This window comes from Nipponia nippon, unplaced genomic scaffold (assembly GCF_047370975.1).
Source record: "Nipponia nippon isolate SJK-2023a ecotype South Korea unplaced genomic scaffold, ASM4737097v1 scaffold_8, whole genome shotgun sequence".
NCBI classification, from domain to species: Eukaryota; Metazoa; Chordata; class Aves; order Pelecaniformes; family Threskiornithidae; genus Nipponia; species Nipponia nippon.
Genome location: NW_028262402.1, coordinates 38,533,737 through 38,556,477, shown reverse-complemented (window position 1 = coordinate 38,556,477; position 22,741 = coordinate 38,533,737). Strand labels below are relative to the sequence as shown.

At 37.8% G+C, this 22,741-nt stretch overlaps 1 protein-coding gene across 2 annotated transcripts in view; it reads right to left on the bottom strand.

The window, feature by feature from the left end:
* Nucleotides 1–22,741, bottom strand: part of PCSK5 (proprotein convertase subtilisin/kexin type 5) — a 253,671-nt gene that overhangs the window by 186,192 nt on the left and 44,738 nt on the right. For both annotated transcript variants that reach the window (XM_087741708.1, XM_087741709.1), the window contains exon 3: nt 16,953–17,066. In XM_087741708.1, the coding sequence (XP_087597834.1) occupies nt 16,953–17,066 (114 nt within the window). The remainder of the gene's footprint in view (nt 1–16,952; nt 17,067–22,741) is intronic.

Here is a 22,741-nt window from a genome sequence, read left to right as displayed (position 1 = left end):
GGCTCTGAATGCTCATACCCAAATTTTAAGGACTGTTGCACTACTGCAGTCCTTTTTTCTCTATTTTATGTTGTGTTCAGGTCCCTCTGATCCATGAGGCAATAGCTTGGTGACATCTGGTGTTAATGGTGGGATGTCCTGGGGGAGAAGGAGGGAGAGAGGGACAATGAGAGGAAGGGATGTGAGACAACAGGACTTGTTCAGGAGGCTGAAGGAAAGATACATGTCCCTACTCCTCCTCAAGGGACAAAAGAGGGTAGGAAAAGCGGGGCATATGTAGGTCAGAATATGATGACAGCCCCATATTCCGTTATTAGTAAGGGAAAAGGAGTTTTCCCATTTTCTTGTAGGCATGTGAAGGTTCTGAGGCTGGAACTGTTTCACAGCGCCTTTACTTCAGCAATAAACATCTATGCTACTCGATACCTAGAAGCCTTTTCCCTAAGAACCATAAAAAGCCATCGGGTTATTGTACCCTTGGTCCCATTATTTGCTTGTTTGGTATGTCAGAGGAGATTATAACTTGCCAGAGGACAAACTTTAAGCTCATGAAACTATTCTCTTGGGACAGAAGTATAAAAATCACTCCATACCCTCCTTAGACAGCCTTACAGAAATGTTTAATCTAACACTGAAATGCATGCTGTGAAAATTCATTAACAGTACAGGATCAGACTAAGATGAATGGCTGCTATTTTAGTTTGCCTATAGGGAAGTAAGTACCCCAGGCACCAATGGGCTTTTCACCATTTGAACGTGCTATGGCTGATGAATGCAAGGCCCACTATGTATTATAAGAGAAACCTGGGAAGATAAGGCCAAACCACTAGAGGGAGTGGCTAGTTATATTTTGCAGATGAGATCATCTGGCAGAAATGAGAGAACTAACCCAGAGAAATCTAGGGAGGCCTGGGAAGGAAAAGGAAAAGCTATTCAAGAACAAAACAAAACAAAAGATTCGCCTAAGGCAAAAAAGTACCGCACAGTTACTCTTGTTACTATCTCAGGAAATTTGACTCAGCTGATTAAATGTTAAAGTCCTTCTGCAATGCTGAAGAAGGTCAGTCCAGAGACATATGACATAGCTGTGCATGAAAGACTGTGCAAAATAGGCAACAAATGTAAAAATGTTGTGAAAATTGTGAAGTGTCTGTCCTGGTTTCAGCTGGGATAGAGTTAGTTTTCTTCTTAGTAACTGGTAGAGTGCTGTGTTTTGGATTTAGGATGAGAATGATGTTGATAACACACCGATGTTTTGGTTCTTGCTGAGCAGAGTTTACATTAGTCAAGGACTTTCCAGCTTCTCGTGCTCAGCCAGGTGCATAAGAAGCTGGGAGGGGGCACAGCCAGGACAGCTGACCCAGACTGGCCAAAGGGCTATTCCATACCATATGACATCATGCTCAGTATATAAGCTGGGGGAAGAAGAAGGAAGGGGGGGGGACGTTTGGAGTGATGGCGTTTGTCTTCCCAAGTAACCGTTACGTGTGATGGAGCCCTGCTTTCCTGAGGATGGCTGAACACCTGCCTGCCGATGGGAAGTAGTGAATGAATTCCTTGCTTTGCTTTGCTTGCACGTGCGGCTTTTGCTTTACCCATTAAACTGTCTTTATCTCAACCCATGAGTTTTCTCATTTTTACTCTTCCTATTCTCTCCCCCATCCCACCGGGGGTGAGTGAGTGAGCGGCTGTGTGGTGCTTAGTTGCCGGCTGGGGTTAAACCACGACAGTGTCTTAAAGGAAATCTCAGCAGAGTGTCACGATTCAAGCTATCTCAGAATATAGATATTGTAGAAAGGTTCTGAGAAGTCCAATATACCTGCAAACACTGTTTTTATGGAGAACTGGACACAGATGAATGTCTATGGAGCCTTCTAGTAACAGGACTTTAAGGGACATGGGGAGCTGCTGCTAAACTAAACCCCCAACTTTATCATTAAAGACACCTAGATTGTGTTCACTGCAGCAGTACTATGAATGAACTTCCCCCAGTTGCAAATAAAGTCATTGAATACGTGGAACTGATCTGAGTACATAATTTTGAACTGATACTAGAGGAATGTATTCCTGTAGACAGATAGAATATACAACCTCAGTATAAGCACCTTTTATGCACATCAAAGACTCACAAATGTAGTTTGTCTAACTGGGACTAGGAGAAAAATCACATTCATGACTGTCAGGCTTATATAGAGTCTGTGCAAAGGGCAGTTTCAACTTTGAAATGATACCCATTAATGGTAACTGCATTTGCAGGTATCTTAAAAACCCAGGAAATCAGTAGATGAGACACCTGGGGAAAGTACTAAAGAATATATGATCAGAGCATTGTCAGAAGGGAGAACTATCCACGATCAGAAATAAAGTGTAAGAGTTCTTAATTTTATGATTGTTGACAACTCCTCTGCATCCACCGCTTCTCCTAGTACTACAGCTGCAAAATACTCTTTATGGCTCCTCTTCTCTGTGGTTTGCATTCTTCCTTATCATTCCTGCTGTCTCTATCCATCTCTTCTGTGATTCCTGTCAATTGGCCTTCTGACTCTCAGCTTTCTCCATTTTCAAATCTCAGCTGTAAATGGGTCTTCTTTGCCTTGTTTGTTTTATTTCTCCTACTGGCTCTGCTTTTTAACTGAAAAAAACTATTTTAACATGAATGTGTGCCAAAAATACATTGCAAAGCTAAGAAGGGTCTTCCAAGTAAAAGGGGGAATTCTTGGGGAAATATAATGTACCTCCAGTAAACTAATTGTTTTTTCCAACTGTTATGATCTACCATGGAAATACACAAGGCAGTTACAAAAACATTTTTATTTACTTAAAAACTGCAATGAGATCTTCGGATCCATTAGAGACGTAATATGAATCTGTAAGCACTTAATAACATAGCCACTCATAAGGAAGTTAACAGAGGATTTGATATGTCAGTCTGTACTTTGAAGCCATTGTGATGGCTTAACAGATATAGTTATACTCATTTTGTTTAAGGAAACATTACTGAGCATGTGCAATTATTAAGTCTCAAGTCCTAAGAGGCTACAATGGCTCACTGTAGTTCAGGAAAGTTGAAATTACATTCTCCTGTAGCACACTCTCAGATTTAATGACAGAAATCAGTGGAGTGGGAAGTAATGATGGCAATAGAGACAGAGTGATCTGGATCACTTATGAAGGTGAACCTATGTAAGTGTTGTGTTTGTAAGATCATTTTATATAAAATCATACATAAAATTCTGCATGTAGGACTGAGAATGTAAGGCATAAAGTGAGAGAAAGTGCCCAGAAACACAGTAATGGTGAAAAGGATTTAAGATGTAAGGTAGACACTCACCTACAACTTCAAGAAAATGCTCAATGAAGCCATGTATTATTTTTTGGTAGTTAAGCAGTGGGATAGTAAGAGAAGTGGATTAACACACTTTTTTTAATGACAGCAATGATACTATTCCTGGAACGATATGTGCATGTGCTTAGTATTGACATTTCAAAAAGGATGAGTCCTTGCTGCTTGTTTTCTGAACTAAGTGCTGGAAACACAAGGTACAGCAATTCTTAACAAGCTCAAAGAATTTATTTTACCTAGGAGAAGGTGAAGACATGACTTGATTGCAGCATGCAAGTAACTCAACACAGATGAGATTTTTGAAGGGGGAAACATTTCTTTAATCTAGTAGAGCATGGCCTAACAAGGTAAGTACAGAGCAAGATAAACATGCAACTACAAGGTATAAGATTTTTAATAGTTAATCATTACGACAATGTTCTTACAGATGTGACTCTTTTACAAATGTGATCTTTTATCTAATATACGTATGTCTTACTGAAAACATACTACAGCTTAATTAGAAGTTCTGGGCTTGTGATTGCAGATTACCAGTTGTACTGATTGTTGATCAAATGAAATGATCATACAATCCTCTACCATATCTGTGAAATGAATCAACCAAAGGAGTTCAGATCCTGATGCTGGCTTCTGTGAGACTAAAGCAGCTTTGTGTCAGGGAAAACTCCACAGAAGCCTCAGTAGGAAGTACAATCTGGGAGAAATAAACTTCTTTCTGCCACTTAGCTGCCTTCAAATACTTTGAGAGGGAGTTTTGGTGTCTGCAGTTAGGTGTTGCTTTAAATATAAGCGTATCCTGAACAACTGCACTCTAAATACACACCGAAACATTAATGACTATCAATAAAACTCAATTAAATATGCACAGCAATAATGTCAAAAGGGACTTGACATGAAACATTCAAATGAGGTGATGTTTTGAGGTATTTTCCCCTTTGACCTTTACATTTAGGAGTGGGTGACAAAAAATTTTGAAAAAATATTTTTTTATTACTTCTGGAGCAAAATCTAGAAATTTTAATTGATGCGCATCTCTGTGCATAGATACATATTGTTTTAAAACAGAAAAATATAAGTGTATGTAGTTGCTCTGCTATTTGAATGAAAGATAAAGATCTTGCAAGGAAAAAAGGTTTCGAAAAGTAAGAAGAAAGTTGGTTTTGTTTTTATAACCTTGGTGCTATATAAAATAAACGAGGCTTTTCAATCGATTCAACTGAAGATCCGTTTCATAGTGTTGTTACAGACACCCTGGTCAATTGCTGTAGAGATCTAGGGCTTGACATAAAACAATCCACAAAACCAATTAAAGAGTAATCACAATGTAATAACAGACTTATTTAAACACAAAGTTTGGGCCAGTTAGCAGCCAATTAATGTTGGTTTGGGTGACACTGAAAAAATCAGCAAAACTTCTAAGTGCACACTTAAGTTTAGGAATACGCTTAAATCTATCCTTGATCTGCAAAGCATTCAGGTGAATGCCTAATTCCAGTGAGGTGCATGAGACTTCATCACATGCCTGTGTACTTTGTTGCATAGCATCTCATTAACAGCACCGTTGCAAGTAGCTACTTTATTATTAAAGATTTCTCTTTTTTCCTTATGATAAGCCAAAACAGCTTTTTTTTTTTTTTTTTCCCCTGTTCAGCCACTTTCTCTCAGTTAACCTATCATCCTTTGACTTATGGATGCCAGGATTTAAAATTGACACAAAGGGCGAAACAAGAAGCTAGGTGAGAACTTTTCAATTCACAATAAATGTTTTATTTGATTGCTCTATATTTTTCTTCTTGCCTCTCCCCCAAAACCAACACATGAATGAAATTAACTTGATGCAGTATGACTACAATCACAGAGTTACTAGAGAAAAGAGAAATGAGGGAAATCTGCTCAATGCTGTCATTGCATGCCTTACATTTAATTTGAATTTTCCTATTTGAATCAATTTCCTAGTAGCACCCCTATTCACAACTTCCTAGAAGAAAAATGGTGATGACTTAGAATTTTTCATCTAAACACATATACAGACATGTAAATTGTTCCTGTCCTTCCCCATACAATTCAACTGCATCAGGAGATCTCTGCTCCTTAGTGCCCGCCTGGAGGCAACGTGGGTCATAACCTCTGTTTCATTCACAGTCACACTCATACATACAACTTCTACCTGTTAAGCAGCAAAGAGATGAATGGCTCATGCTTAGGTTTATTTTTCCTATTAGATTGTGGGATAAATCTTGTGTGTGAGTCTTTCAAATGTTGAGACAACCTAAGACTTTTTCTAGGACTTGGCAAAATAACAAACCAAGCTTACAAAGTGGTTTTGGCCAACCTTGTAGATGCATTCATTGAGAATATCTACTGAATTATTCCTCAGAATGTTTCACTGGTAATAGTTTACACAATGTATAACATGGTCTAACGCTATCAGCATGTTTGAAGTCCCAAACAAGATCAAAGCTGCTTTACACAGTTGTGGTCAATACTTGAAACTTTTGAATACTGGAGAAGAAGCAGCAGCCAGACATAGTGAAAGCAGACCACATGTCCAATGTAAGTGGGCTTAAAAGACAGGAACCTTTCAGATTTTTGTTCTCTCTCACTGGTCAGTATCATGCAACTTCCCTGTTAACCAAACATGGATCAATGTCGTAACAGTGTGTTTGAGCAAACATTTTCAAAGGACAGACATAAAATACAAGAATTCTTTCACTTTCACAATACTTTTACCCTCTTATGTAGTAGTTCATCACCAGTCTGGAGTGGGAGCAGATGGAAACTGCAGGAGACAATGTTTTAAAAAGGAAAACCATATAAGGGTAGCAAATACACCTAATAATAAAATAAAAACTAAGAGTAGACACCCTAAATAGAGTTTCAAGATCCTCAAGAATGCTGAACCAATCTAACTTCTCAGTGTTGTCAGAAAAGTTAATCTTGCTCCCTCTTTTTTTTTTTTTTTTTTTGTCTCTGCTGTTTAGGTAGTCATAAGAGATGATGTAAGGGACTGGGACAGGATTGAAAAGCTGTGGGCAAAGATACTGCAAGTCATAGGATGTGACACACAGAGCCTCAAGTTATCTTTACTGTCTTGGGAAACTTTGTCATCAGATGAGGGCTCTGAGGAAGTCCTCAGACACAAATTCAGTGGGCTACAAAAATTCAGGGATTTTTTCCAGAATCATGTTTTCTGTAAGCAGTCTGACTCCTTACCGAGATGTAAGGGCTGTAACATTTTCTAAGTAGGCTGTATTAATTCTTTTATCCATGTTTCCATTCATGTAGATGGGGACTTAGTTAATCAAGGATATACGGATTTCAGTGTTTCAGCAGCTGGATCATATAAAGCATCTGAAAGCTTGCACTTAACAAACTTTCCTCAATAGCCTACTTGCAGCCAGACCAGGAGACTTATACAGAAAAAAAGTCTCCTCCTGATTCAACATTAAACCTGGATGTGGGAGAGTACATGAAGGTGAACAAAGGAGAAGTTATTCAACCTTTTTGTAACTTCAGAAATATGTTTTCTTCGCTTAACTTGTCTTTATTTTTTTCTAAACATGTTTTCTGGCTCCCAAATGTAATCTTGTAACCAGAAGTTGATATTCGTAAAAACCAAAACTATCTCCCAAGCAGTAGTTTACTGTTTATTAATAAACTGTCTTATCCAAAAGACACAGAAGAGGAAAACCCCACTACATACTTAATGTTTAGTCTCTCATGTATATATATATATCTGCCTCTCCTTAGACTTCGGTGCTTATACTACTTGGGCTCAATATTGTTTTGAATTGTTTTCAAAACTGAAAATAACTTGCTTTGTTCTGTGATGAATTCACAAAAAATAGATAAAGACAGGGCAATTATATGCTTAAATGGCATGCTACTCATGGATTAGTGGACTCTAATGCAATAGAAAGGGTAAGACAAAAGTGGTATCAATACTGTAAAAGATTCACATTTCCATCTCTTGGGGCTGTCTGAGGCTCTTCCCTTCTGCACACTTCCTCCCCCTGACCCTGATGCATTTCTGCTGTTTGTTGGAAATGAATTCATATTGAAACAGCCAGTGTTTAAGTTTTTGCAGAATTTATAACCTCCACAGCAAAAAAGCAAGCACAGATGTTGCCTGTATTGCTCCTCACCTTAGAATTGGCATATTTTCCAAAAAGCCCTACTGCCTCTCTTTGAGGAGATTTGGGGTCCTGTGCTGACACAGTCTTCTCTATTCAATGACTCAGTTCAAAATTATCACTTAATTTATTTAGGTTAACTTTCATCAGAACTGTACTTAAAAGTCATGCATATATGCAAACACTTGCTGGATTTCTCTCCAAAATGGCAGTGACAGAGTTTGCTATACTTTTAGTCTCCTCTGTTATCTGTTTCTTGTTTGGCTGGAAAAAAATCGTCTTCACAGGGCTTGAGCAGCAGATGTAATTCACAGCAGATTTCATGACATTAGAAGCAGCTACAAACAATGCCAAGGATGACCTGCATCTAATGAAGTGGTGCAGAACACACTTTTATATTGAAGTCTCCATCCTCACTGTGTTCTAGGGTGGTGGGGTTTTTTTGTTGTTGTTGTTGTTGGTTTTTGGTTGGTTTTTTTGTTGTTGTTTAAACATGGTTGAAAAAGGAGCATGAATTAAGGTCAAAAAAGGGTCAGTGAGAATTAAAGTCCTCTGCATACTTGTAATTTTAGTCACAACGTTTGCTCATGCGATATGCAGGAGGACATGTTAGAGCGTGGATGCAGGAATCAGGAAAGCTGAAGTTTTGATGTCCCCATTCTCATGGTATCCTATGTCATGTGGCATCTATCTTCAGTAAAGAGGGGCATAATGATATTTAAAGACTGGTACAAGATCTAACATCCTACAGCAAAATAGTCGTTCCCCAATTTCTCCTTTGCAAAAGACACCACATAGATCAGGCTCTCCTCTGTAAAGAACGGTTAGGAAATTGCCTTATAGAAGCCCAACACTAATTTTTGCTCCCTGACTGGGAAGTAATATAGCTACTGGTTGTGTCAGAAATTTATATAAGTCTCATAGGTTATGAGTTTGCTTCTGATGAGGGCAAACTGAACATGTCACACCAGTTCATTCTTTAGCAATCAGACCACAAGACAGGCAAGCTTCAGAACCGATTTTTCTGTACTCTGGCTGTGCACTTCTGGTCATTTTGGGGTTCCTGATGTTTGTATTGTGTTCTTTATGTCAAAAAAAGCTATAAAATATTAGTTAAGTAGATATAATATTTAGCAATCCATTTCCTGAAGTATCTGCAATTTTAGTATGCAAACAAAAAAACACATAAAGTAAGTGTTTGAAACAAGGCAGTATTTTTTACAATTAATTAAATTACCTCTTCCTTTTTGCAGTAACGTTAATAGAGTACTCAGTATTGCACAACAAAAGAAATTGTTTTTCTAGTTGATATTACTTGATTTTGATTAAAAAAAATCTGAAAAGTGGGTAGCTAACTAAGCAGTTGTTCTTCGAAAACTGTTGTTAGAAAGTAACGATGGGCAAATTCCTTCTCCTTTGAAAACAGAAAAAGTGTACTTCCAGATAAATGTGTACCTCTGCATATACATGAACGTTTTTCCTGCTGAAGTCTTATGAGAGATAAAAACTAAAATACACCAAATTGTGCCCCAGTATGGCACACTTTACATTTGGTAATGTTAGCAATTTTCTATCCACTTATATTCCATATAATTTATTGTTAGCTGTTTAGTTTGAACTAAAGCTAAAGGCAGATATTTATTATACCTCATTAGAAATTCAACAAAGATTTTGTGGCACTATCATTTCCTTACTAATTGTAGAAACTAGTCAGAAAAAGGCAGTTCAGAAAAACACAGTATTATACACAAATGATATTTCACAAACGACATTATACAGAAAAGTACCTGCAGTTTCTTAATGTGACTCAGTTGTTGCCCAGAAAAAAAATTCCATCTTAAATAAATTCTTGAAAGATAAAATAAAAGCGGATACTCTCCCTCTGAAGATAAAATCACTGTAGTAAATAGGCAGAGGAATGTGCGCTATTGCTCTATGATTTATTACCAAATCTTTGACACTCAGAAAAATCTCTCCCAAAGCAAGCATGGAAATGATTTCAGTATTGCTGCTTCTTGGTTCAGTGAAAATGCTGGCACAACCCCTGAACAGTGCTGACTTCCATTTTGTGTTTCCTGGGTGCTTCCAGAGCTGCTTATCTGGAAGTCAGAACTGAATGTCCCAGAGGAATAGATCAAGTAGCCTATCTGGTTGTTCTGTCTTTAAACTATTTCCTAGTCTTGCTAAACTAGTTGCACTAATAATCTCCTTTCAGTAGATCAGGATAAATCCACTTCTACAGGGTTTTGATTACTTAAAGTATGCTGTCATGTTCCAACAGGAAATGAATTTAGGTCAAATTGTGTATTACCTGACCTTATGTTACTAGTTCTACCTTGTTCAAAGAAAACAATAGGTGTGTTTCCACATGCGTATTTGCAAGGTAATGTTTTGACAGGCAGTTTGATTCTTTCTAGCAGCACTTCTACTAAAGTTAAGTCACAGATCATCTTAACTTTCTAAAACACCAAAAGCTTGATCTTCTCGTGCAATAAAAAACACAAACACAAAAAGTGCATGCAACAACCAAACCAAGTTACAAAATATGCAGAACACTTACAAGCATGCCATTCCACCTCAGAAAGAACAATGATTTGGCTTCCACTGCCCAGACAAAAAGAGAGAGAGAGAGAACAATTCTTGAGAGGGCAATAAAAAAAGAGTGAGGTTTTCCCTTAGCTGCCACTGCCTGGTATAGGTGGGCTGGAAATAAATTTTTAGGAGGCTGCAAAGGAGGGTGACACATATTCATTTGCTGTGGCATTAGCATTTGGCAGGTGAAATTAGGTCCCAAATTCTGTCTCCCCTGTGCCTAGGCTTGCACTTGGACCCAGTGTGACCTCTCCTCCCTTCGCCTCTCTCCAGCCTGTCCCATCAGGTGCCTGTCACTCCTTCCTTTGTTCCTGCTGTCTTCTTCCACAGCCCCACTTACCTTAGCTGACCTCATTAAGGGCCAGGGCAGGGACACAAAATCCTTTGCTCTGCTCTGCTGCTTGCTCTTGGGGTTGGAAAAGAGGCATAAGATAAGCCAACTCCCCATAGATCTCATCAGCGGCATAAGGGAGGCAATTGGCCTGTCTAACTCTTCCCCTCCACCTTATTTCATGGCTACAGGACCTTAGGAGACTCACATTACTCACTGCTGATAAAGGCTTATTAGCCGCATTCTGGCTGCTGTCCAGAGTCAACTATACTGTGTCAGAGCAGGAGTGTCTGTCCCTCCCTGTTAATGCCAGTACAGCTCACCTGGGAGCTCACAAATAGAACTGGAGAGCACTATGGAACATACTGGAGGAGTTTTCTGAAGAAACAAAGTAAGCTGGGTTCACCAGACCCTTCACCAAAGCTCAAAGCAATGCTGACTTCACAGTCCTCACTGAAAGAGAGACGTAAGCAACTTTTCCTGGGTTTTGGTTTCAGCACCAGAACTCAAGACCAGCCAGCCCTAGATGCAACTAATTCAGATCTCGTTAGTCTGCATGGACTACCCTCAGTTGCAATATAAATTATATTTCATCTGTCTATACCAGAAATCTTACAGTGCAAAAATAAAAGGATGACTGATAAATATTGGCTGACAAGTTAAGCTTCTCAGCAAGTCTTTTGTCTTCAATAGCTTTCTAAAAATCTCAGTAACATCACACTACATCTATAATTGTGAAACAATATTATATAGCTGTATCATCCAAGTAATTCACCGAGTATTATTCACCAAGTAATTTATAAACATTAGTTTCCACTGTGGCTCAGTTCACCTAATTTTATTGTTCCCTGCTGGCACTGCTATAATCCTCTTCCACCTTGAATCCCCTAAAACTTTGCATTTGTGGCATCTGCTTGTCCTTTCAGTCCAGTTTTGGAAATTGGGAATGCTATTCTAAAAGCCCCCACAGCTAAGTCATAACATAAGCAGTTTGAGAAACAGCACAGCCAGACATTGTATCTTTTCCTAGGTTTACAGATTAGAGTATCTTTTCAGAAGTTTTGTAAGAAAATTTGACTTTTTTTAGCAACTGAAGTGCATTATATGTACCTAATATTTTTTTCTTATTTCTAAAAAGACTATGTCAATTACAGTGTCTTATAGTCCATTTCCATTATATTGCTACTTCTCAGAGAAAACTCACAGACTGTGGAGAAGTACAATGCAGCTTTACAAAAGCCCTTCTTATGGGCTCCAAACAGAAGACTGTGAAGTCTCCTGCTTTTAGCACTCCTCCAAATGCATTTTTGTCTTCCACCTACTCTCCCCAAAGCACGGTTATGTCTAGAAAGAACAAATAATGAGGAATAAATGTGAAGAGAAAATAACAAAGGTTGAGAAAAGGAAGGCGATTCTGAAAAAGGAAAAAGAATTTTCAAAAGAGGAAGTACTTTGTTTGTAGAGATCAACTGCAAAAACAGACCTTAAAATGATTTAAAACAGAAGGTGAGCTGACATCACTGTGGACCTAATATATATATAAAACAAAATGGAAGTTTTACTTCAATGAGGCTTTGAATTATACTTTATGCTGGTGTGGGATGTGTTTAGCAATGACAATTAAAAGACGGCGTTTTCTTTGATTTAGGTATGTAACAGCTGGTGTCCTCCTTCCTCCATTCCAAGCAGCTTATGAATGTGACTATCTTGCCCATTTTCTGAGAAGCTGACAGGCAAATTCCCATATTCCACTTCTTGCTGTGGTTTACAACTTCAGTGATATTTTCAGCTACTTGCCTATGTTTTCAGGTAAGTTTCACTGCCATAAAAATGCTCAGGATGACCCCCAAGTATACATTTTAGAGATGCTGGCTAGCTTCTTCTTTCAGTATAACTCTGTTTTTAAAGTTATATTATTTATTTTTGTGGGTAGCTCAGTTTATTTTATGCTGTAGTTTCTCAGAGGAATACCATCTTGCCCCAGTGATTTACTGCAATGGAAGTTCCAGCCTTCCCGTGTTTCTCTCTGACAGTGCCATACCTTCTCCAGCTATAAGGAGTAACCTCTGGATACACATTTCCTCTTTCTCTGATGAAGTGGCATCCAGTGATAAGAAAACACTTGGCTTACACACTTTAACTATACCATTTATTCTTAGGTGCTGTAACAGAACAGTGCCTCTCCCTCCAGCTTCTCATCTCAAAACATCATACTCTCCCGTAGTAAATTCTCAGTCCCTCAGAAATATCCTATTATATGTTCAATTCCTGCCCAGCAGTAACTAGGCCATGCAGAGTGGGAAGAACCTGGTAGGAAGTGGAAACTTCTCTAAATTAGAGAATCCTGTCAGCACTAGAAATTATTAAAAATAGAAGGGATGATAACAGTACTGGAGAGGATTACCTTTGGTAAGTGTTGAAAAAGACTAGTGTCTGTCTCAACTGACTGCAAAAACATAGTCAGCATCTTTGTAGTCTAACAATGGTTTGTTAAAAAATAAACAACGGTTAAATTAATTTCTTGCAGTTACGTTCTATTTTTAAAAAATATGCAATGGAGCCCAGCTTCACAGCAGAGCTAGATTACAGCTGCAAGAAGCTGTGATTGTATGCCTGGGTGATTCCAATTTAAGCTGACCATGATGAAGCTCTTCTGAAGTGGGGAGCAAAAAGAAATGGTCAGCAAGGAGAGTCTTGTGACTGAAGACTATGAAAGTCAAAGTTAGTTACATTAACCACATCTTTGCACATATTTTAATTTTTTTGTATTTACCTTCTCTAGTTTTTATGATCATTTTTCCATGCAGGCAAGATGAGGAAACTCATTAAACCAACTGGCAGGTACAGTGAAATTGGTTAGGCACAAAGTCCCCTCAGTCATTCCAAAGATGCTGTTTGTTGTTATTACAAGTTAAGTAAAACATTTTCAGATAGCAGTAGGGCTTCAGGGTTGACTTCGACCTCTTTCAGTTATGCAAACTGATTGTATATGGTTCATCCAGTTATTGACAAACAGGCTATTTTGTCAACATCAATGAAAGAGAATAAATTTATTAGATATAACACGATGGTAGAAAGATATCTGAGCTCTGGGGATGGCACATGGGACTTAGGTCTCTCCTGACTCAAAATTTGGAAAGGGATGTTAACTAAGGACCTTTGTTTCCTTTACTTCTTTGATAGCAGTTCATTCTGAGCAAGCTGGACCCAATTCTGTATGCCAGTTTTGAATAACAGTTGAACAGGTGAAGTTTCATGTGTTAATCTATAAAAATATTCTATTTTACTCTTAAGCACAGATGCCTCAGGATTCAGAGGTCATTATAAAGCAGTTGGTTTTTTTCCAGCTTTCCTTGCTTTGAAGGAGGGAAGTCAGAACAAAATTGCCTTTTTCTTGTTATTAGAAAGCATGAGAAGCTGTAATTTCTCAATAGATAATCCCCTGGTAATGAAAAGTGCAAGTATACTTGTTCAGGTGATGAGTGGCTCTGGAAGCTCTGTCTGCTTCGGCTTGCACAGAACCATAAATTGGTAAATAACTATATTCCTAATCTCGCTACTCTTTCCAGGAATGTGTTTAGAGTAAATGGAGAAAAATAGAGTGATTAAAAAAAGACCTTTTAATTTGTTCACAGAATAGTTCTTGAGAGAGATACTTTTAAACTTTGTGATAGCCCAAAAGACAAAGAAGGCCTGAATCCCAATCGTAACTTCTTGCCATGGATATCACACAAACAAAAATGTATTATTTCTAGCCCAGACAATTAAAATTACAAGGGGTGGTACTTGTGAAGAAAAAGTTGGGGGAGGAAAAACATCAATCAGATATTGTTTGACAAAGTCTTCGAATAAAAGGACTTGTGTCAACAAATCTGAACTACATTTATGGCCCTGTTAGAGATTATGCCAGTTCAACGGCCAAAGGTATCAATCTTAACCCACAATGAAGTTACTTATTAATCAAACACAAACCTGTACATGATAATACTTTATTACTTTCTCAATAACACGTCTGCAGCCAGCAACCTAAAAACCTCTTTCTGACATAGCAGTGACTGAAAACATTAACTAACCTTGAATTCCTTTTTTCCCTTCAACTTATAAAGGTAAATAAGATCTTTAAAAGTAGCTACGGATACAATCACAGTCATATGAGGATATCTGGTAATGACCCACGTCAGTCCTGAAGCCAGCCCATTCACGTATTTTTAGCTATTCTATCTGCTGAAATAGTGTACACACTAATACTTTACTGATCACTCTCAACAAAATGACATTAAACCAGTACCACTAAAGATATCACAAATACACAGAATTATTCAGTGGCAGTAAATGCAATCAGTCAGCAACAGCCCCTTCCTAGAGGGTCTGCAAGTAAGGCCTTTCTTCTACAGATATAGAAATAACAATATTCTGAAACTTGTACAAGACAAACAGTAAAGTCCATTTGCTGCCCTAAAATGCCTTCTGTATTAGACTGGCAGTTGTGGGGCATCTGTGAAGCAGTGTGGCTAGGCAATACAACTGATTTATAAATAGGAGACTGCTACCTTCCTGAACAAAATTAGAGGCAACTGCCATAAGCATCTATTATCAGTTAAAAAACACCCCACTAATCTAGTTCCACCAAAAAGCTATGGTGGCACTAAAAACCTTGTATACAAATCTAGGAGCACAAAGGAAAAATTACATAAGCTACCCTACACCATATATAGTGGGCTTTTGCTTGACTACTATTATTCTCTTGAAATTTGGCCTCCATCTTTTTAGTCTAACACAGAGATGAAAGTCTGTAGCAATAACAGCAGACTACCTAAAGGTAAATCACTGTTATTTTCTAGTTTCAGCTAAAAATGCTGAAATAAAATTTTTAAAAAATGAAAACTGACAGGACACAATATCACGATCTACTGCCATTTATTGGAATCTGTCTGTCACCTTATGCACATATTTATAGGATAGGCAAACTGCATAAACATACATATTAGAGGAGACAGACAAATATACACATTTCAACAAACTAGGAAAAAGATCTGCCATGATCCCATGACCCAAAATAATACAGTTTTCACAAACAATTGAAAAGAACTACATTTTGGATAAAAGCTGTTTTCAAAGTGTGTTTTCAAAGGACAATGAACTGCTAAAAAAAAACCCTTAGCTACATCAACCTAGTACTGCAATAAAACATAAATGAAATACATTTCTACTGCATGAGGTGAGTTACTGCCTGAAGACACAGATCTCTAATATCTCAGAAAAAGTAATATGGAACAATTTTTCTATCGGAAAAGAAGAGTCAGTAGGACAGTTCTTTAATAAAAATAAAAGGAATTTTGGAAGTAAAGTTATTACTTAGCCTCTCATTAAAATACAACAATTCAGGAAACTGAATAGCAAAGCTACTAGACTTTCTGACTGATGACATGCTCATATAATATATACATGAAGATAAGGACTTCTGACTGAGTTTACTAACAGCAACTGTTTGCTGTTAGTTATAAATTACCTATGACATTTTTTGTTTTTCAATGTATGCAACAATGAATTACAAGTCAGAATGAAATGAATAAAAACTTTAAAATACTTTAAAGCTGTGTTAGGACAATCTTGTTCATTCACCTGAAATACTAAATTAATGCTTTAAAAGTAACAAAAAATACCTGAAAAGACAGTATCTACTTACAGGAAAATTATCTTACATATTGTTGCCTTCTCCCTGTCTGAAACAATTCAACCTATCAAGTCACAAAACATTCTAAGTGTCTTCATGTCAGCAATGTACGTGTTATAGTGAGAAAAGAACATGTAGGAATTTAGGACTACATCAACACAATAGTAGAGAAAGACAGCAAATCTTTTATCAGCCAAAATGGAGATGTGTCAGCTGGAGTCAACTGCTTACTAAATACAACTTTTCGTTTGCACCTTCCTAGACAAAATGAGGATATTTTTAAAACCACCGTGAATACAGAAGTTTTACTCCAGGCTTTAACTGTGACTATTGGGCCAAAAAAAAAAAAATTTTTTTTGCTTGGAAAACATGCAACTCATGTCAGACAGGAAGCAGCACAAACAATCCATTTATTTAGACAATGCAATTGTTCATTTCTAAAAACAGTGTAATTATATCACTAAACAGTCAGTGTTCGCGGCTCTGTTCTCCTGTTTCAGGACACAAGACGTTTATATCACATTGATGTTGGACAAAGTGAATTAGGCACATTGAAAACAAGTGGTTTCACTGCTCTCACAGATTGTGGCTAAGTTTCTTCTCTTCTCATTACTGAAAGTTTATCCTCTAATAAGTAACTCCCAAGACATCTTGCAATAGGAAGCATTCATGAATGAATGCATTAATAAAATGTTTCCTATTGCAGGGCCCACTGGGAATTCTTTATAATACCTGTAAGGAGTTTACAGACCTCCATTAGTTACATAAAAAAACAAAATTTGCCTTTTCTGAACATACTATTCTGCCCCTTTTCAAAATATCACAGCAGACAACTAAACACTAGAATGAAACAGAGCCAATGACCCTGTATGTACTCACCATGTACCACATGCTTGGCCACTTGGGATCATTGAAGTAAGTGGATTGGGTACCACCAGGTTTATAATCTCTCTTTATCCTTCTTTTAACCACCTGCTGTTGTATCCACTCCACCTGCCAACCAGGAAAACATATGGTAAGTGTTAGGGTTCCATGGAGATTATCAAGAAATGTGTGAAATCTTGGGAAGTTTCCCATTACCATAGTCCAAGACATATTTCATGTTAAAGAGTTCATTTTGGCAGCAGGAGCGCACAGCTCACCTTGGCATACTGTTCACTAAGGAATATGTCCAATTTAGTTAGTGCTACAGATCTCCCTGAACAACTACTCTCATCCCCTGCTAGAAGGAGTTCATTGGCTATCATCTTTTGAATGCCATTATTTTTATTATTTTTTATTATTAGACCAGTGCTTCTTTCAAATTTATAAAACCAGTAACTTCTACAAAACATAACAGTCTATTATAATGAGAAATTAATTAATTTTCTGACAGCGCGGGGTTTTTTTTGTTTTGGCTTCTGGTTTTAAATTTTATTTAAGTCTGTTCCTGAGAACAAAAACATTCAGTAAAATATTCAAACATTTTTCTTAACTAATATCTAAATCACCTTCACCACTTGGAGTGAAAAAAAAAAAATTAAACTGTATTTTTAGCAGAGTGATTCTTTGTCAAGATTCTCTCACCCAGGCATCCTGGAACTTTATTTTATACTAAGCTATCCCCAGGGAGAAACGGCTGGGTACTGAGCAACAGGTCAAATTACAACAACAATAAAAAAAAGGAGCTGGAAACAGGAAAATAAATATAAGGGTTAAAAATCTAATTCTGAAAGTTATATTCTTGTCTGTCTGACACCTCTTCAAAGATTCATGACACATCCAGAAAGGGCGACACAAAAAGTGACATCAACCTTAGAGCAGACAGGACTCTGCAGTCATCTCTGCATTAGCTATTCTAAATGGGAGCTAGCTTCTATAAATGTAAATAATATAAACTATCCACAGAGAAACCCAAGTTACATTTACACACATCTAGCTTCCTGACAGCTCATATTTCTGCTGAATTGTTTCATGGGATATAACCATAAAAATTCAATTCACCTCTCCCCAAGCAAGACAGCCATTTCCTACTATCAGCCAACTCTGCACCTTTTATTTGTGCTGTTTATGAATGTCCATGTATGCACACAAACATACAAATATACAAAAGAAGTTTACTTTCAGCTCACGTATTTCTTTGTCACTTGTCAGAGACGGTATTAATGTTTTCCCTTAGCAGGCTCATTTCTCTACTGTACATCCACAACTCAGCTTCAAATCCTTAGACAGACATAGGTCCATTGACATTAAGAGAAATTCTGCTTGAGATCTGTACCATGCCTGCCTCTGCCACCTCTACCATACCACTCTGGCCTCTACTTCTTGATCACATGTAAATACAGGAGGACATCCCTGAATCTGGCATGAGAGGATTCCTATGACATTCCTTGTAGAGGCTGGAAAGTCTTCATGACTTTCTTTATAAAGAAGAAATGAATTTTTCCCCTTCCCAAGAATTAACTTCAGGGTCAAGAGTATTCTTCTAGAGAAGAAATAATGCAGTTTAAGAATACAGACTATCAGGTGGTGTTCACACTGAAATCCATTTCTCTGTTAAATCTTCTAGTAACAACCATAGATCTCTTTCTGCTTCTAAGAGAACTGAGAAACTAGATAGTGTGCCTTTCTTTCCTGGTTACTGTCCTTCTCTTTCAGCTTAGGCTGAAATCTATCTTGGTGGACGCCCTCTCGAGAAGCCGAGAGCTGACTGCCCCCTTCAGATCTTACATGATCCAGAGGCCCCTTCAGCAGGAGCAAACAGCTAATCAGCCTTAGGCACCATTTGTTGTAACAAAGTCTGGAGGAGTCTTTGCCCAGAGCGTATCTGGGCAAAGGCCAAAGGAAGGACATCCAGAAGATTTTGGTAAGCACTAAGCATTATGGCTGCTTTAAAGTGGGATCAACAACCCTCTTAACTGGATCTCGCCTCCACAAAAAAGGCTGATTTGTAACTGACTTACAATGAACCCTACATCCTTGTCACCTGCTGCTAATATATACTTTCTTTTCCAGACCCTCACAATAGAAGCTTGTTTTTCTTCAATGCTTCTTTCCTTGCAGGTAGCCCAGACCTCCCAACACATCTGAAGCCAACTGAGAGGTACCCTATGTACCATTTGACCTCTTGATTGCGCAGCTGCCTGGATTGCCATAGGTCATGGACTGCTCTTCTTCTATTACTAATATGTAGCAATCAATGACAAAAAAGCTTCAATGGGTCTGAATAAGGAACATGTTTTTCTGGGCTTATACAGATCCACCTTCCAAGCCTTATTATGAGATTTGGGTCTCAGTGCTGGAAACATTTTCAACTGAGTGAGGGGTCTCAGGCTTCTATGCTGCAAGAGTATTTATTGTCATCTTGACTCATCCTTAGCTGCAGGAATTAATCACGTGAGCATGTTACCACGTTGAGAAAGTTGTTTAAGTCAACAAATTTCAACACTGCACAGGCCAAGACCACACAGAGCACACCAAACCATGCATGGTAACTCATTATGAAAACTCATTTATATCTTGAGTCTGCAGGGAGGAGTTACAAACGCCTACCACCAACACAATCTGAGGATCTGATAGTGTTTTAAGAGTGTCCACAAAGAGAAAACAATGAGATAGACTCAGCAGAAGAGGATTAAACTTTCTACCACTGCTACCTCTGATTTAGATGCATGAACATTAATGGAAAAAGGTAGTCACCAACACTACTATTGTCTAGAGGAGCCGTAAATCAGACACCCAGGGCACCTAATTTGGCATTAGGGACTCCCGTGCATTAAGGGTCCTATAAGAACTACCATTAGCAACTGTGAGAAGTTTTTGAAAAACACCTTTCTTTTGTAAATAGAGACAAGGGAGTGTAAAATATTCCAGGAGCCTGTGCAACATGCAAGTTTAAGCAGAACTTTAACAACTTAATACAATTTCTATACGGATAAATGAAAGGGGTTTTCCCAACAAGACAAATTGCAAAACTCTTCACTGTGAAAATATGTTGTCTCCATTTATTTACTGCCTATTCAGCTGCAAATATCTGCTGACCATTAAATAAACATAAAGGTAGCATAGTACTTGTGGAGACTGATACATGCATCCATTGATGCCTCAAAAAAAGCCCAATTAATTAATTTTCTCTCTGTTTCCTTTATTCCAGACAACTTTATCAAGAAGACTTATCAGACAGTTCTTTAGTCCAACCAATCATAAACACTGTCTCACTGCACAGTTCCAGTTTATTGTATATATGTGGGTTATTTATGTACATGCATATACTTGTACAAGAGCTTGTATCAACTGAGTTAATCTGCAAGCGTGTAGTATAGTAGGTGGTTAGATTTTAGTGAGGTATGGATAAATATTTTTCTGTATCTTATCTACTGCCTTTTAACAAAAAAAATAAGTGACTGTACTTCAGGTTATGTATCTGTTGCAGGGTCTGCCCCTATTACATGCTGGATGTTGTCCATAATTCCCATTTCCTCAACTCCTAGCAAAGTTAGGGGAAACATATGAAAGAGTAATTTTGCAGAAGGGCTGTGCAGCTTGCCTGATCAGACCTAAAGCCAGAAAAATAAACTTCTCGTCTTCCCATAAGACCAAATGACAATTTTATGTATGCATAAAATTACTATAAGTAAAATAGCCATTTGATTTCAAACAAATACAGAGAGGGGTAAATCATATGCTTGCCTGAGTATGCATATGGGAAGACAGTGCAGGTAGCTCTCTAATGATGGAACGGAACGGAACGGAACGGAACGGAACGGAACGGAACCTAACCTAACCTAACCTAACCTAACCTAAACGAATAGAAATAGAATAGAATAGAAATAGAATAGAAATAGAAATAGAAATAGAAATAGAAATAGAAAAGAATAGAATAGAATAGAATAGAATAGAATAGAATAGAATAGAATAGAATAGAATAGAATAGAATAGAATAGAATAGAATATTTCAGTTGGAAGGGACCTACAACAATCATCTAGTCCAACTGCCTAACCACTCCAGGGCTCATCGGAAGTTAAAGCATGTTATTAAGGGCATTGTCCAAATGCCTCTTAAACATTGACAGGCATGGGGCACCTATGACCTCTCTAGGAAGCCTGTTCCAGTGTTTGACCACCGTCTTGGTAAAGAAATGCTTCCTAATGCCCAGTCTATGCCTCCCCTGGCACAGCTTTGAACCATCCCCACTCATCCTATCACTGAATCCCAGGGAGAAGAGCTCAGCACCTCCACTTCCCCTCCTCAGGAAGCTGTAGAGAGCAATGAGGTTGCCCCTCAGCTTCCTTTTCTCCAAACTAGACAAACCTGGTGTAAAACATTAGGACTCACTTTGAGCACTACAGATATCCACATCAGTGAAAGGGGAAAGTCAAAATGACCATTCCCTGTCAGTGACTGTGCACTGCCATGAGGAAGACGGTACAGGTTCCTGGAAAGAGTAACCTAAAACATAACAACATGCCTGATCACAGTCCTGATTATAGCCTTGTCTGTCAGGTTTTTAGCAAACACATTATGTTGAGATCTGCTTACTAATTGTTTTTATTCTGAGGATGTACTGATACAGTCATCTAGAATATAATTAAGAACATCACAGGAAGGCAATTTTCTCATCTGAGAAGTCAGTGCATAAAATTTAGTTTACAGAAAATATCATTGCTATATAAATAGAATAGCTTACTCCACTGAAACACAGGGTTTGGGGGTTTTCTCTAATAAATCAACAGAAAAACTTGCTAGTAGTCTTCAGTTTAAGTTAAATTGTACAAGCACTGGGTTATACTAATGAACACAAGATCAAGACTCAGCAGTTATTTCAGTATTCTGACATATATTTCCTTTGAGTATTTTATGGGTATTCATCCACACGTCACTGTCAAATGACTGGTATATCCTGGATTTGTTTGATTCTGTAAGAAAAGAGGTCATTCGTATAAAAATATTTTCTTTTAAAAAGTGTCCACACTTTCTAACCCAAAGGCCTTGAAGGAAAATCTCTGGAGTAATTGATTATACAGATTCCTGTTTCTTACCAAAAGGAGACTCTATGCAAACAATGAGGTGCATTTTAACATTTCCATAAAGTCACACTTACTGAGGGGGAACAGTGCACATTTTCCCATCGACTTCAGCTTTGAAAGTTCCATTTCCTGAATGTCTAGAAATCAAAGCCAAGCCAGATTGGAGACCAAACTATTTTAAAAAAAATCTTCATTTCCAGTCTCCTCACTTCAGCACTCCCAGGGTTGTTCTGTGCACGATGTAGCTCTTCTTCATAGACCTGCATGGAACAGTGCTATGGCATAAAAGCTGCTCTGAGCTAATTCAAGCATACCACTCTTCTGTTCTCTTTAGTGCTAAACATGATAATGAAATGTTATCTCTGTGTGAAAAAAACCTACTTTCTACCATTTTCACTCTCACTGATTCAATAGCATTCTTGGGAAAGAAGCCCCAGGTAAGTATGCTGCAGTAAGATCTCATTGAGTGTAATAAGCTGTGAAGAAAAAAGTTTGAAAAATGGAAAAAAATTAACATGCTGAAAAAAATAACCCACCAATTTATCAAAGCCGTGTGCTTTTTAACATACAAACACTAGACACTGTTGTGAAAGAGTACTTTTCCAAATATATCATTGATTAAATGATTGATTAAAAATGTGTCAAGTCCAGTATGTGAATCT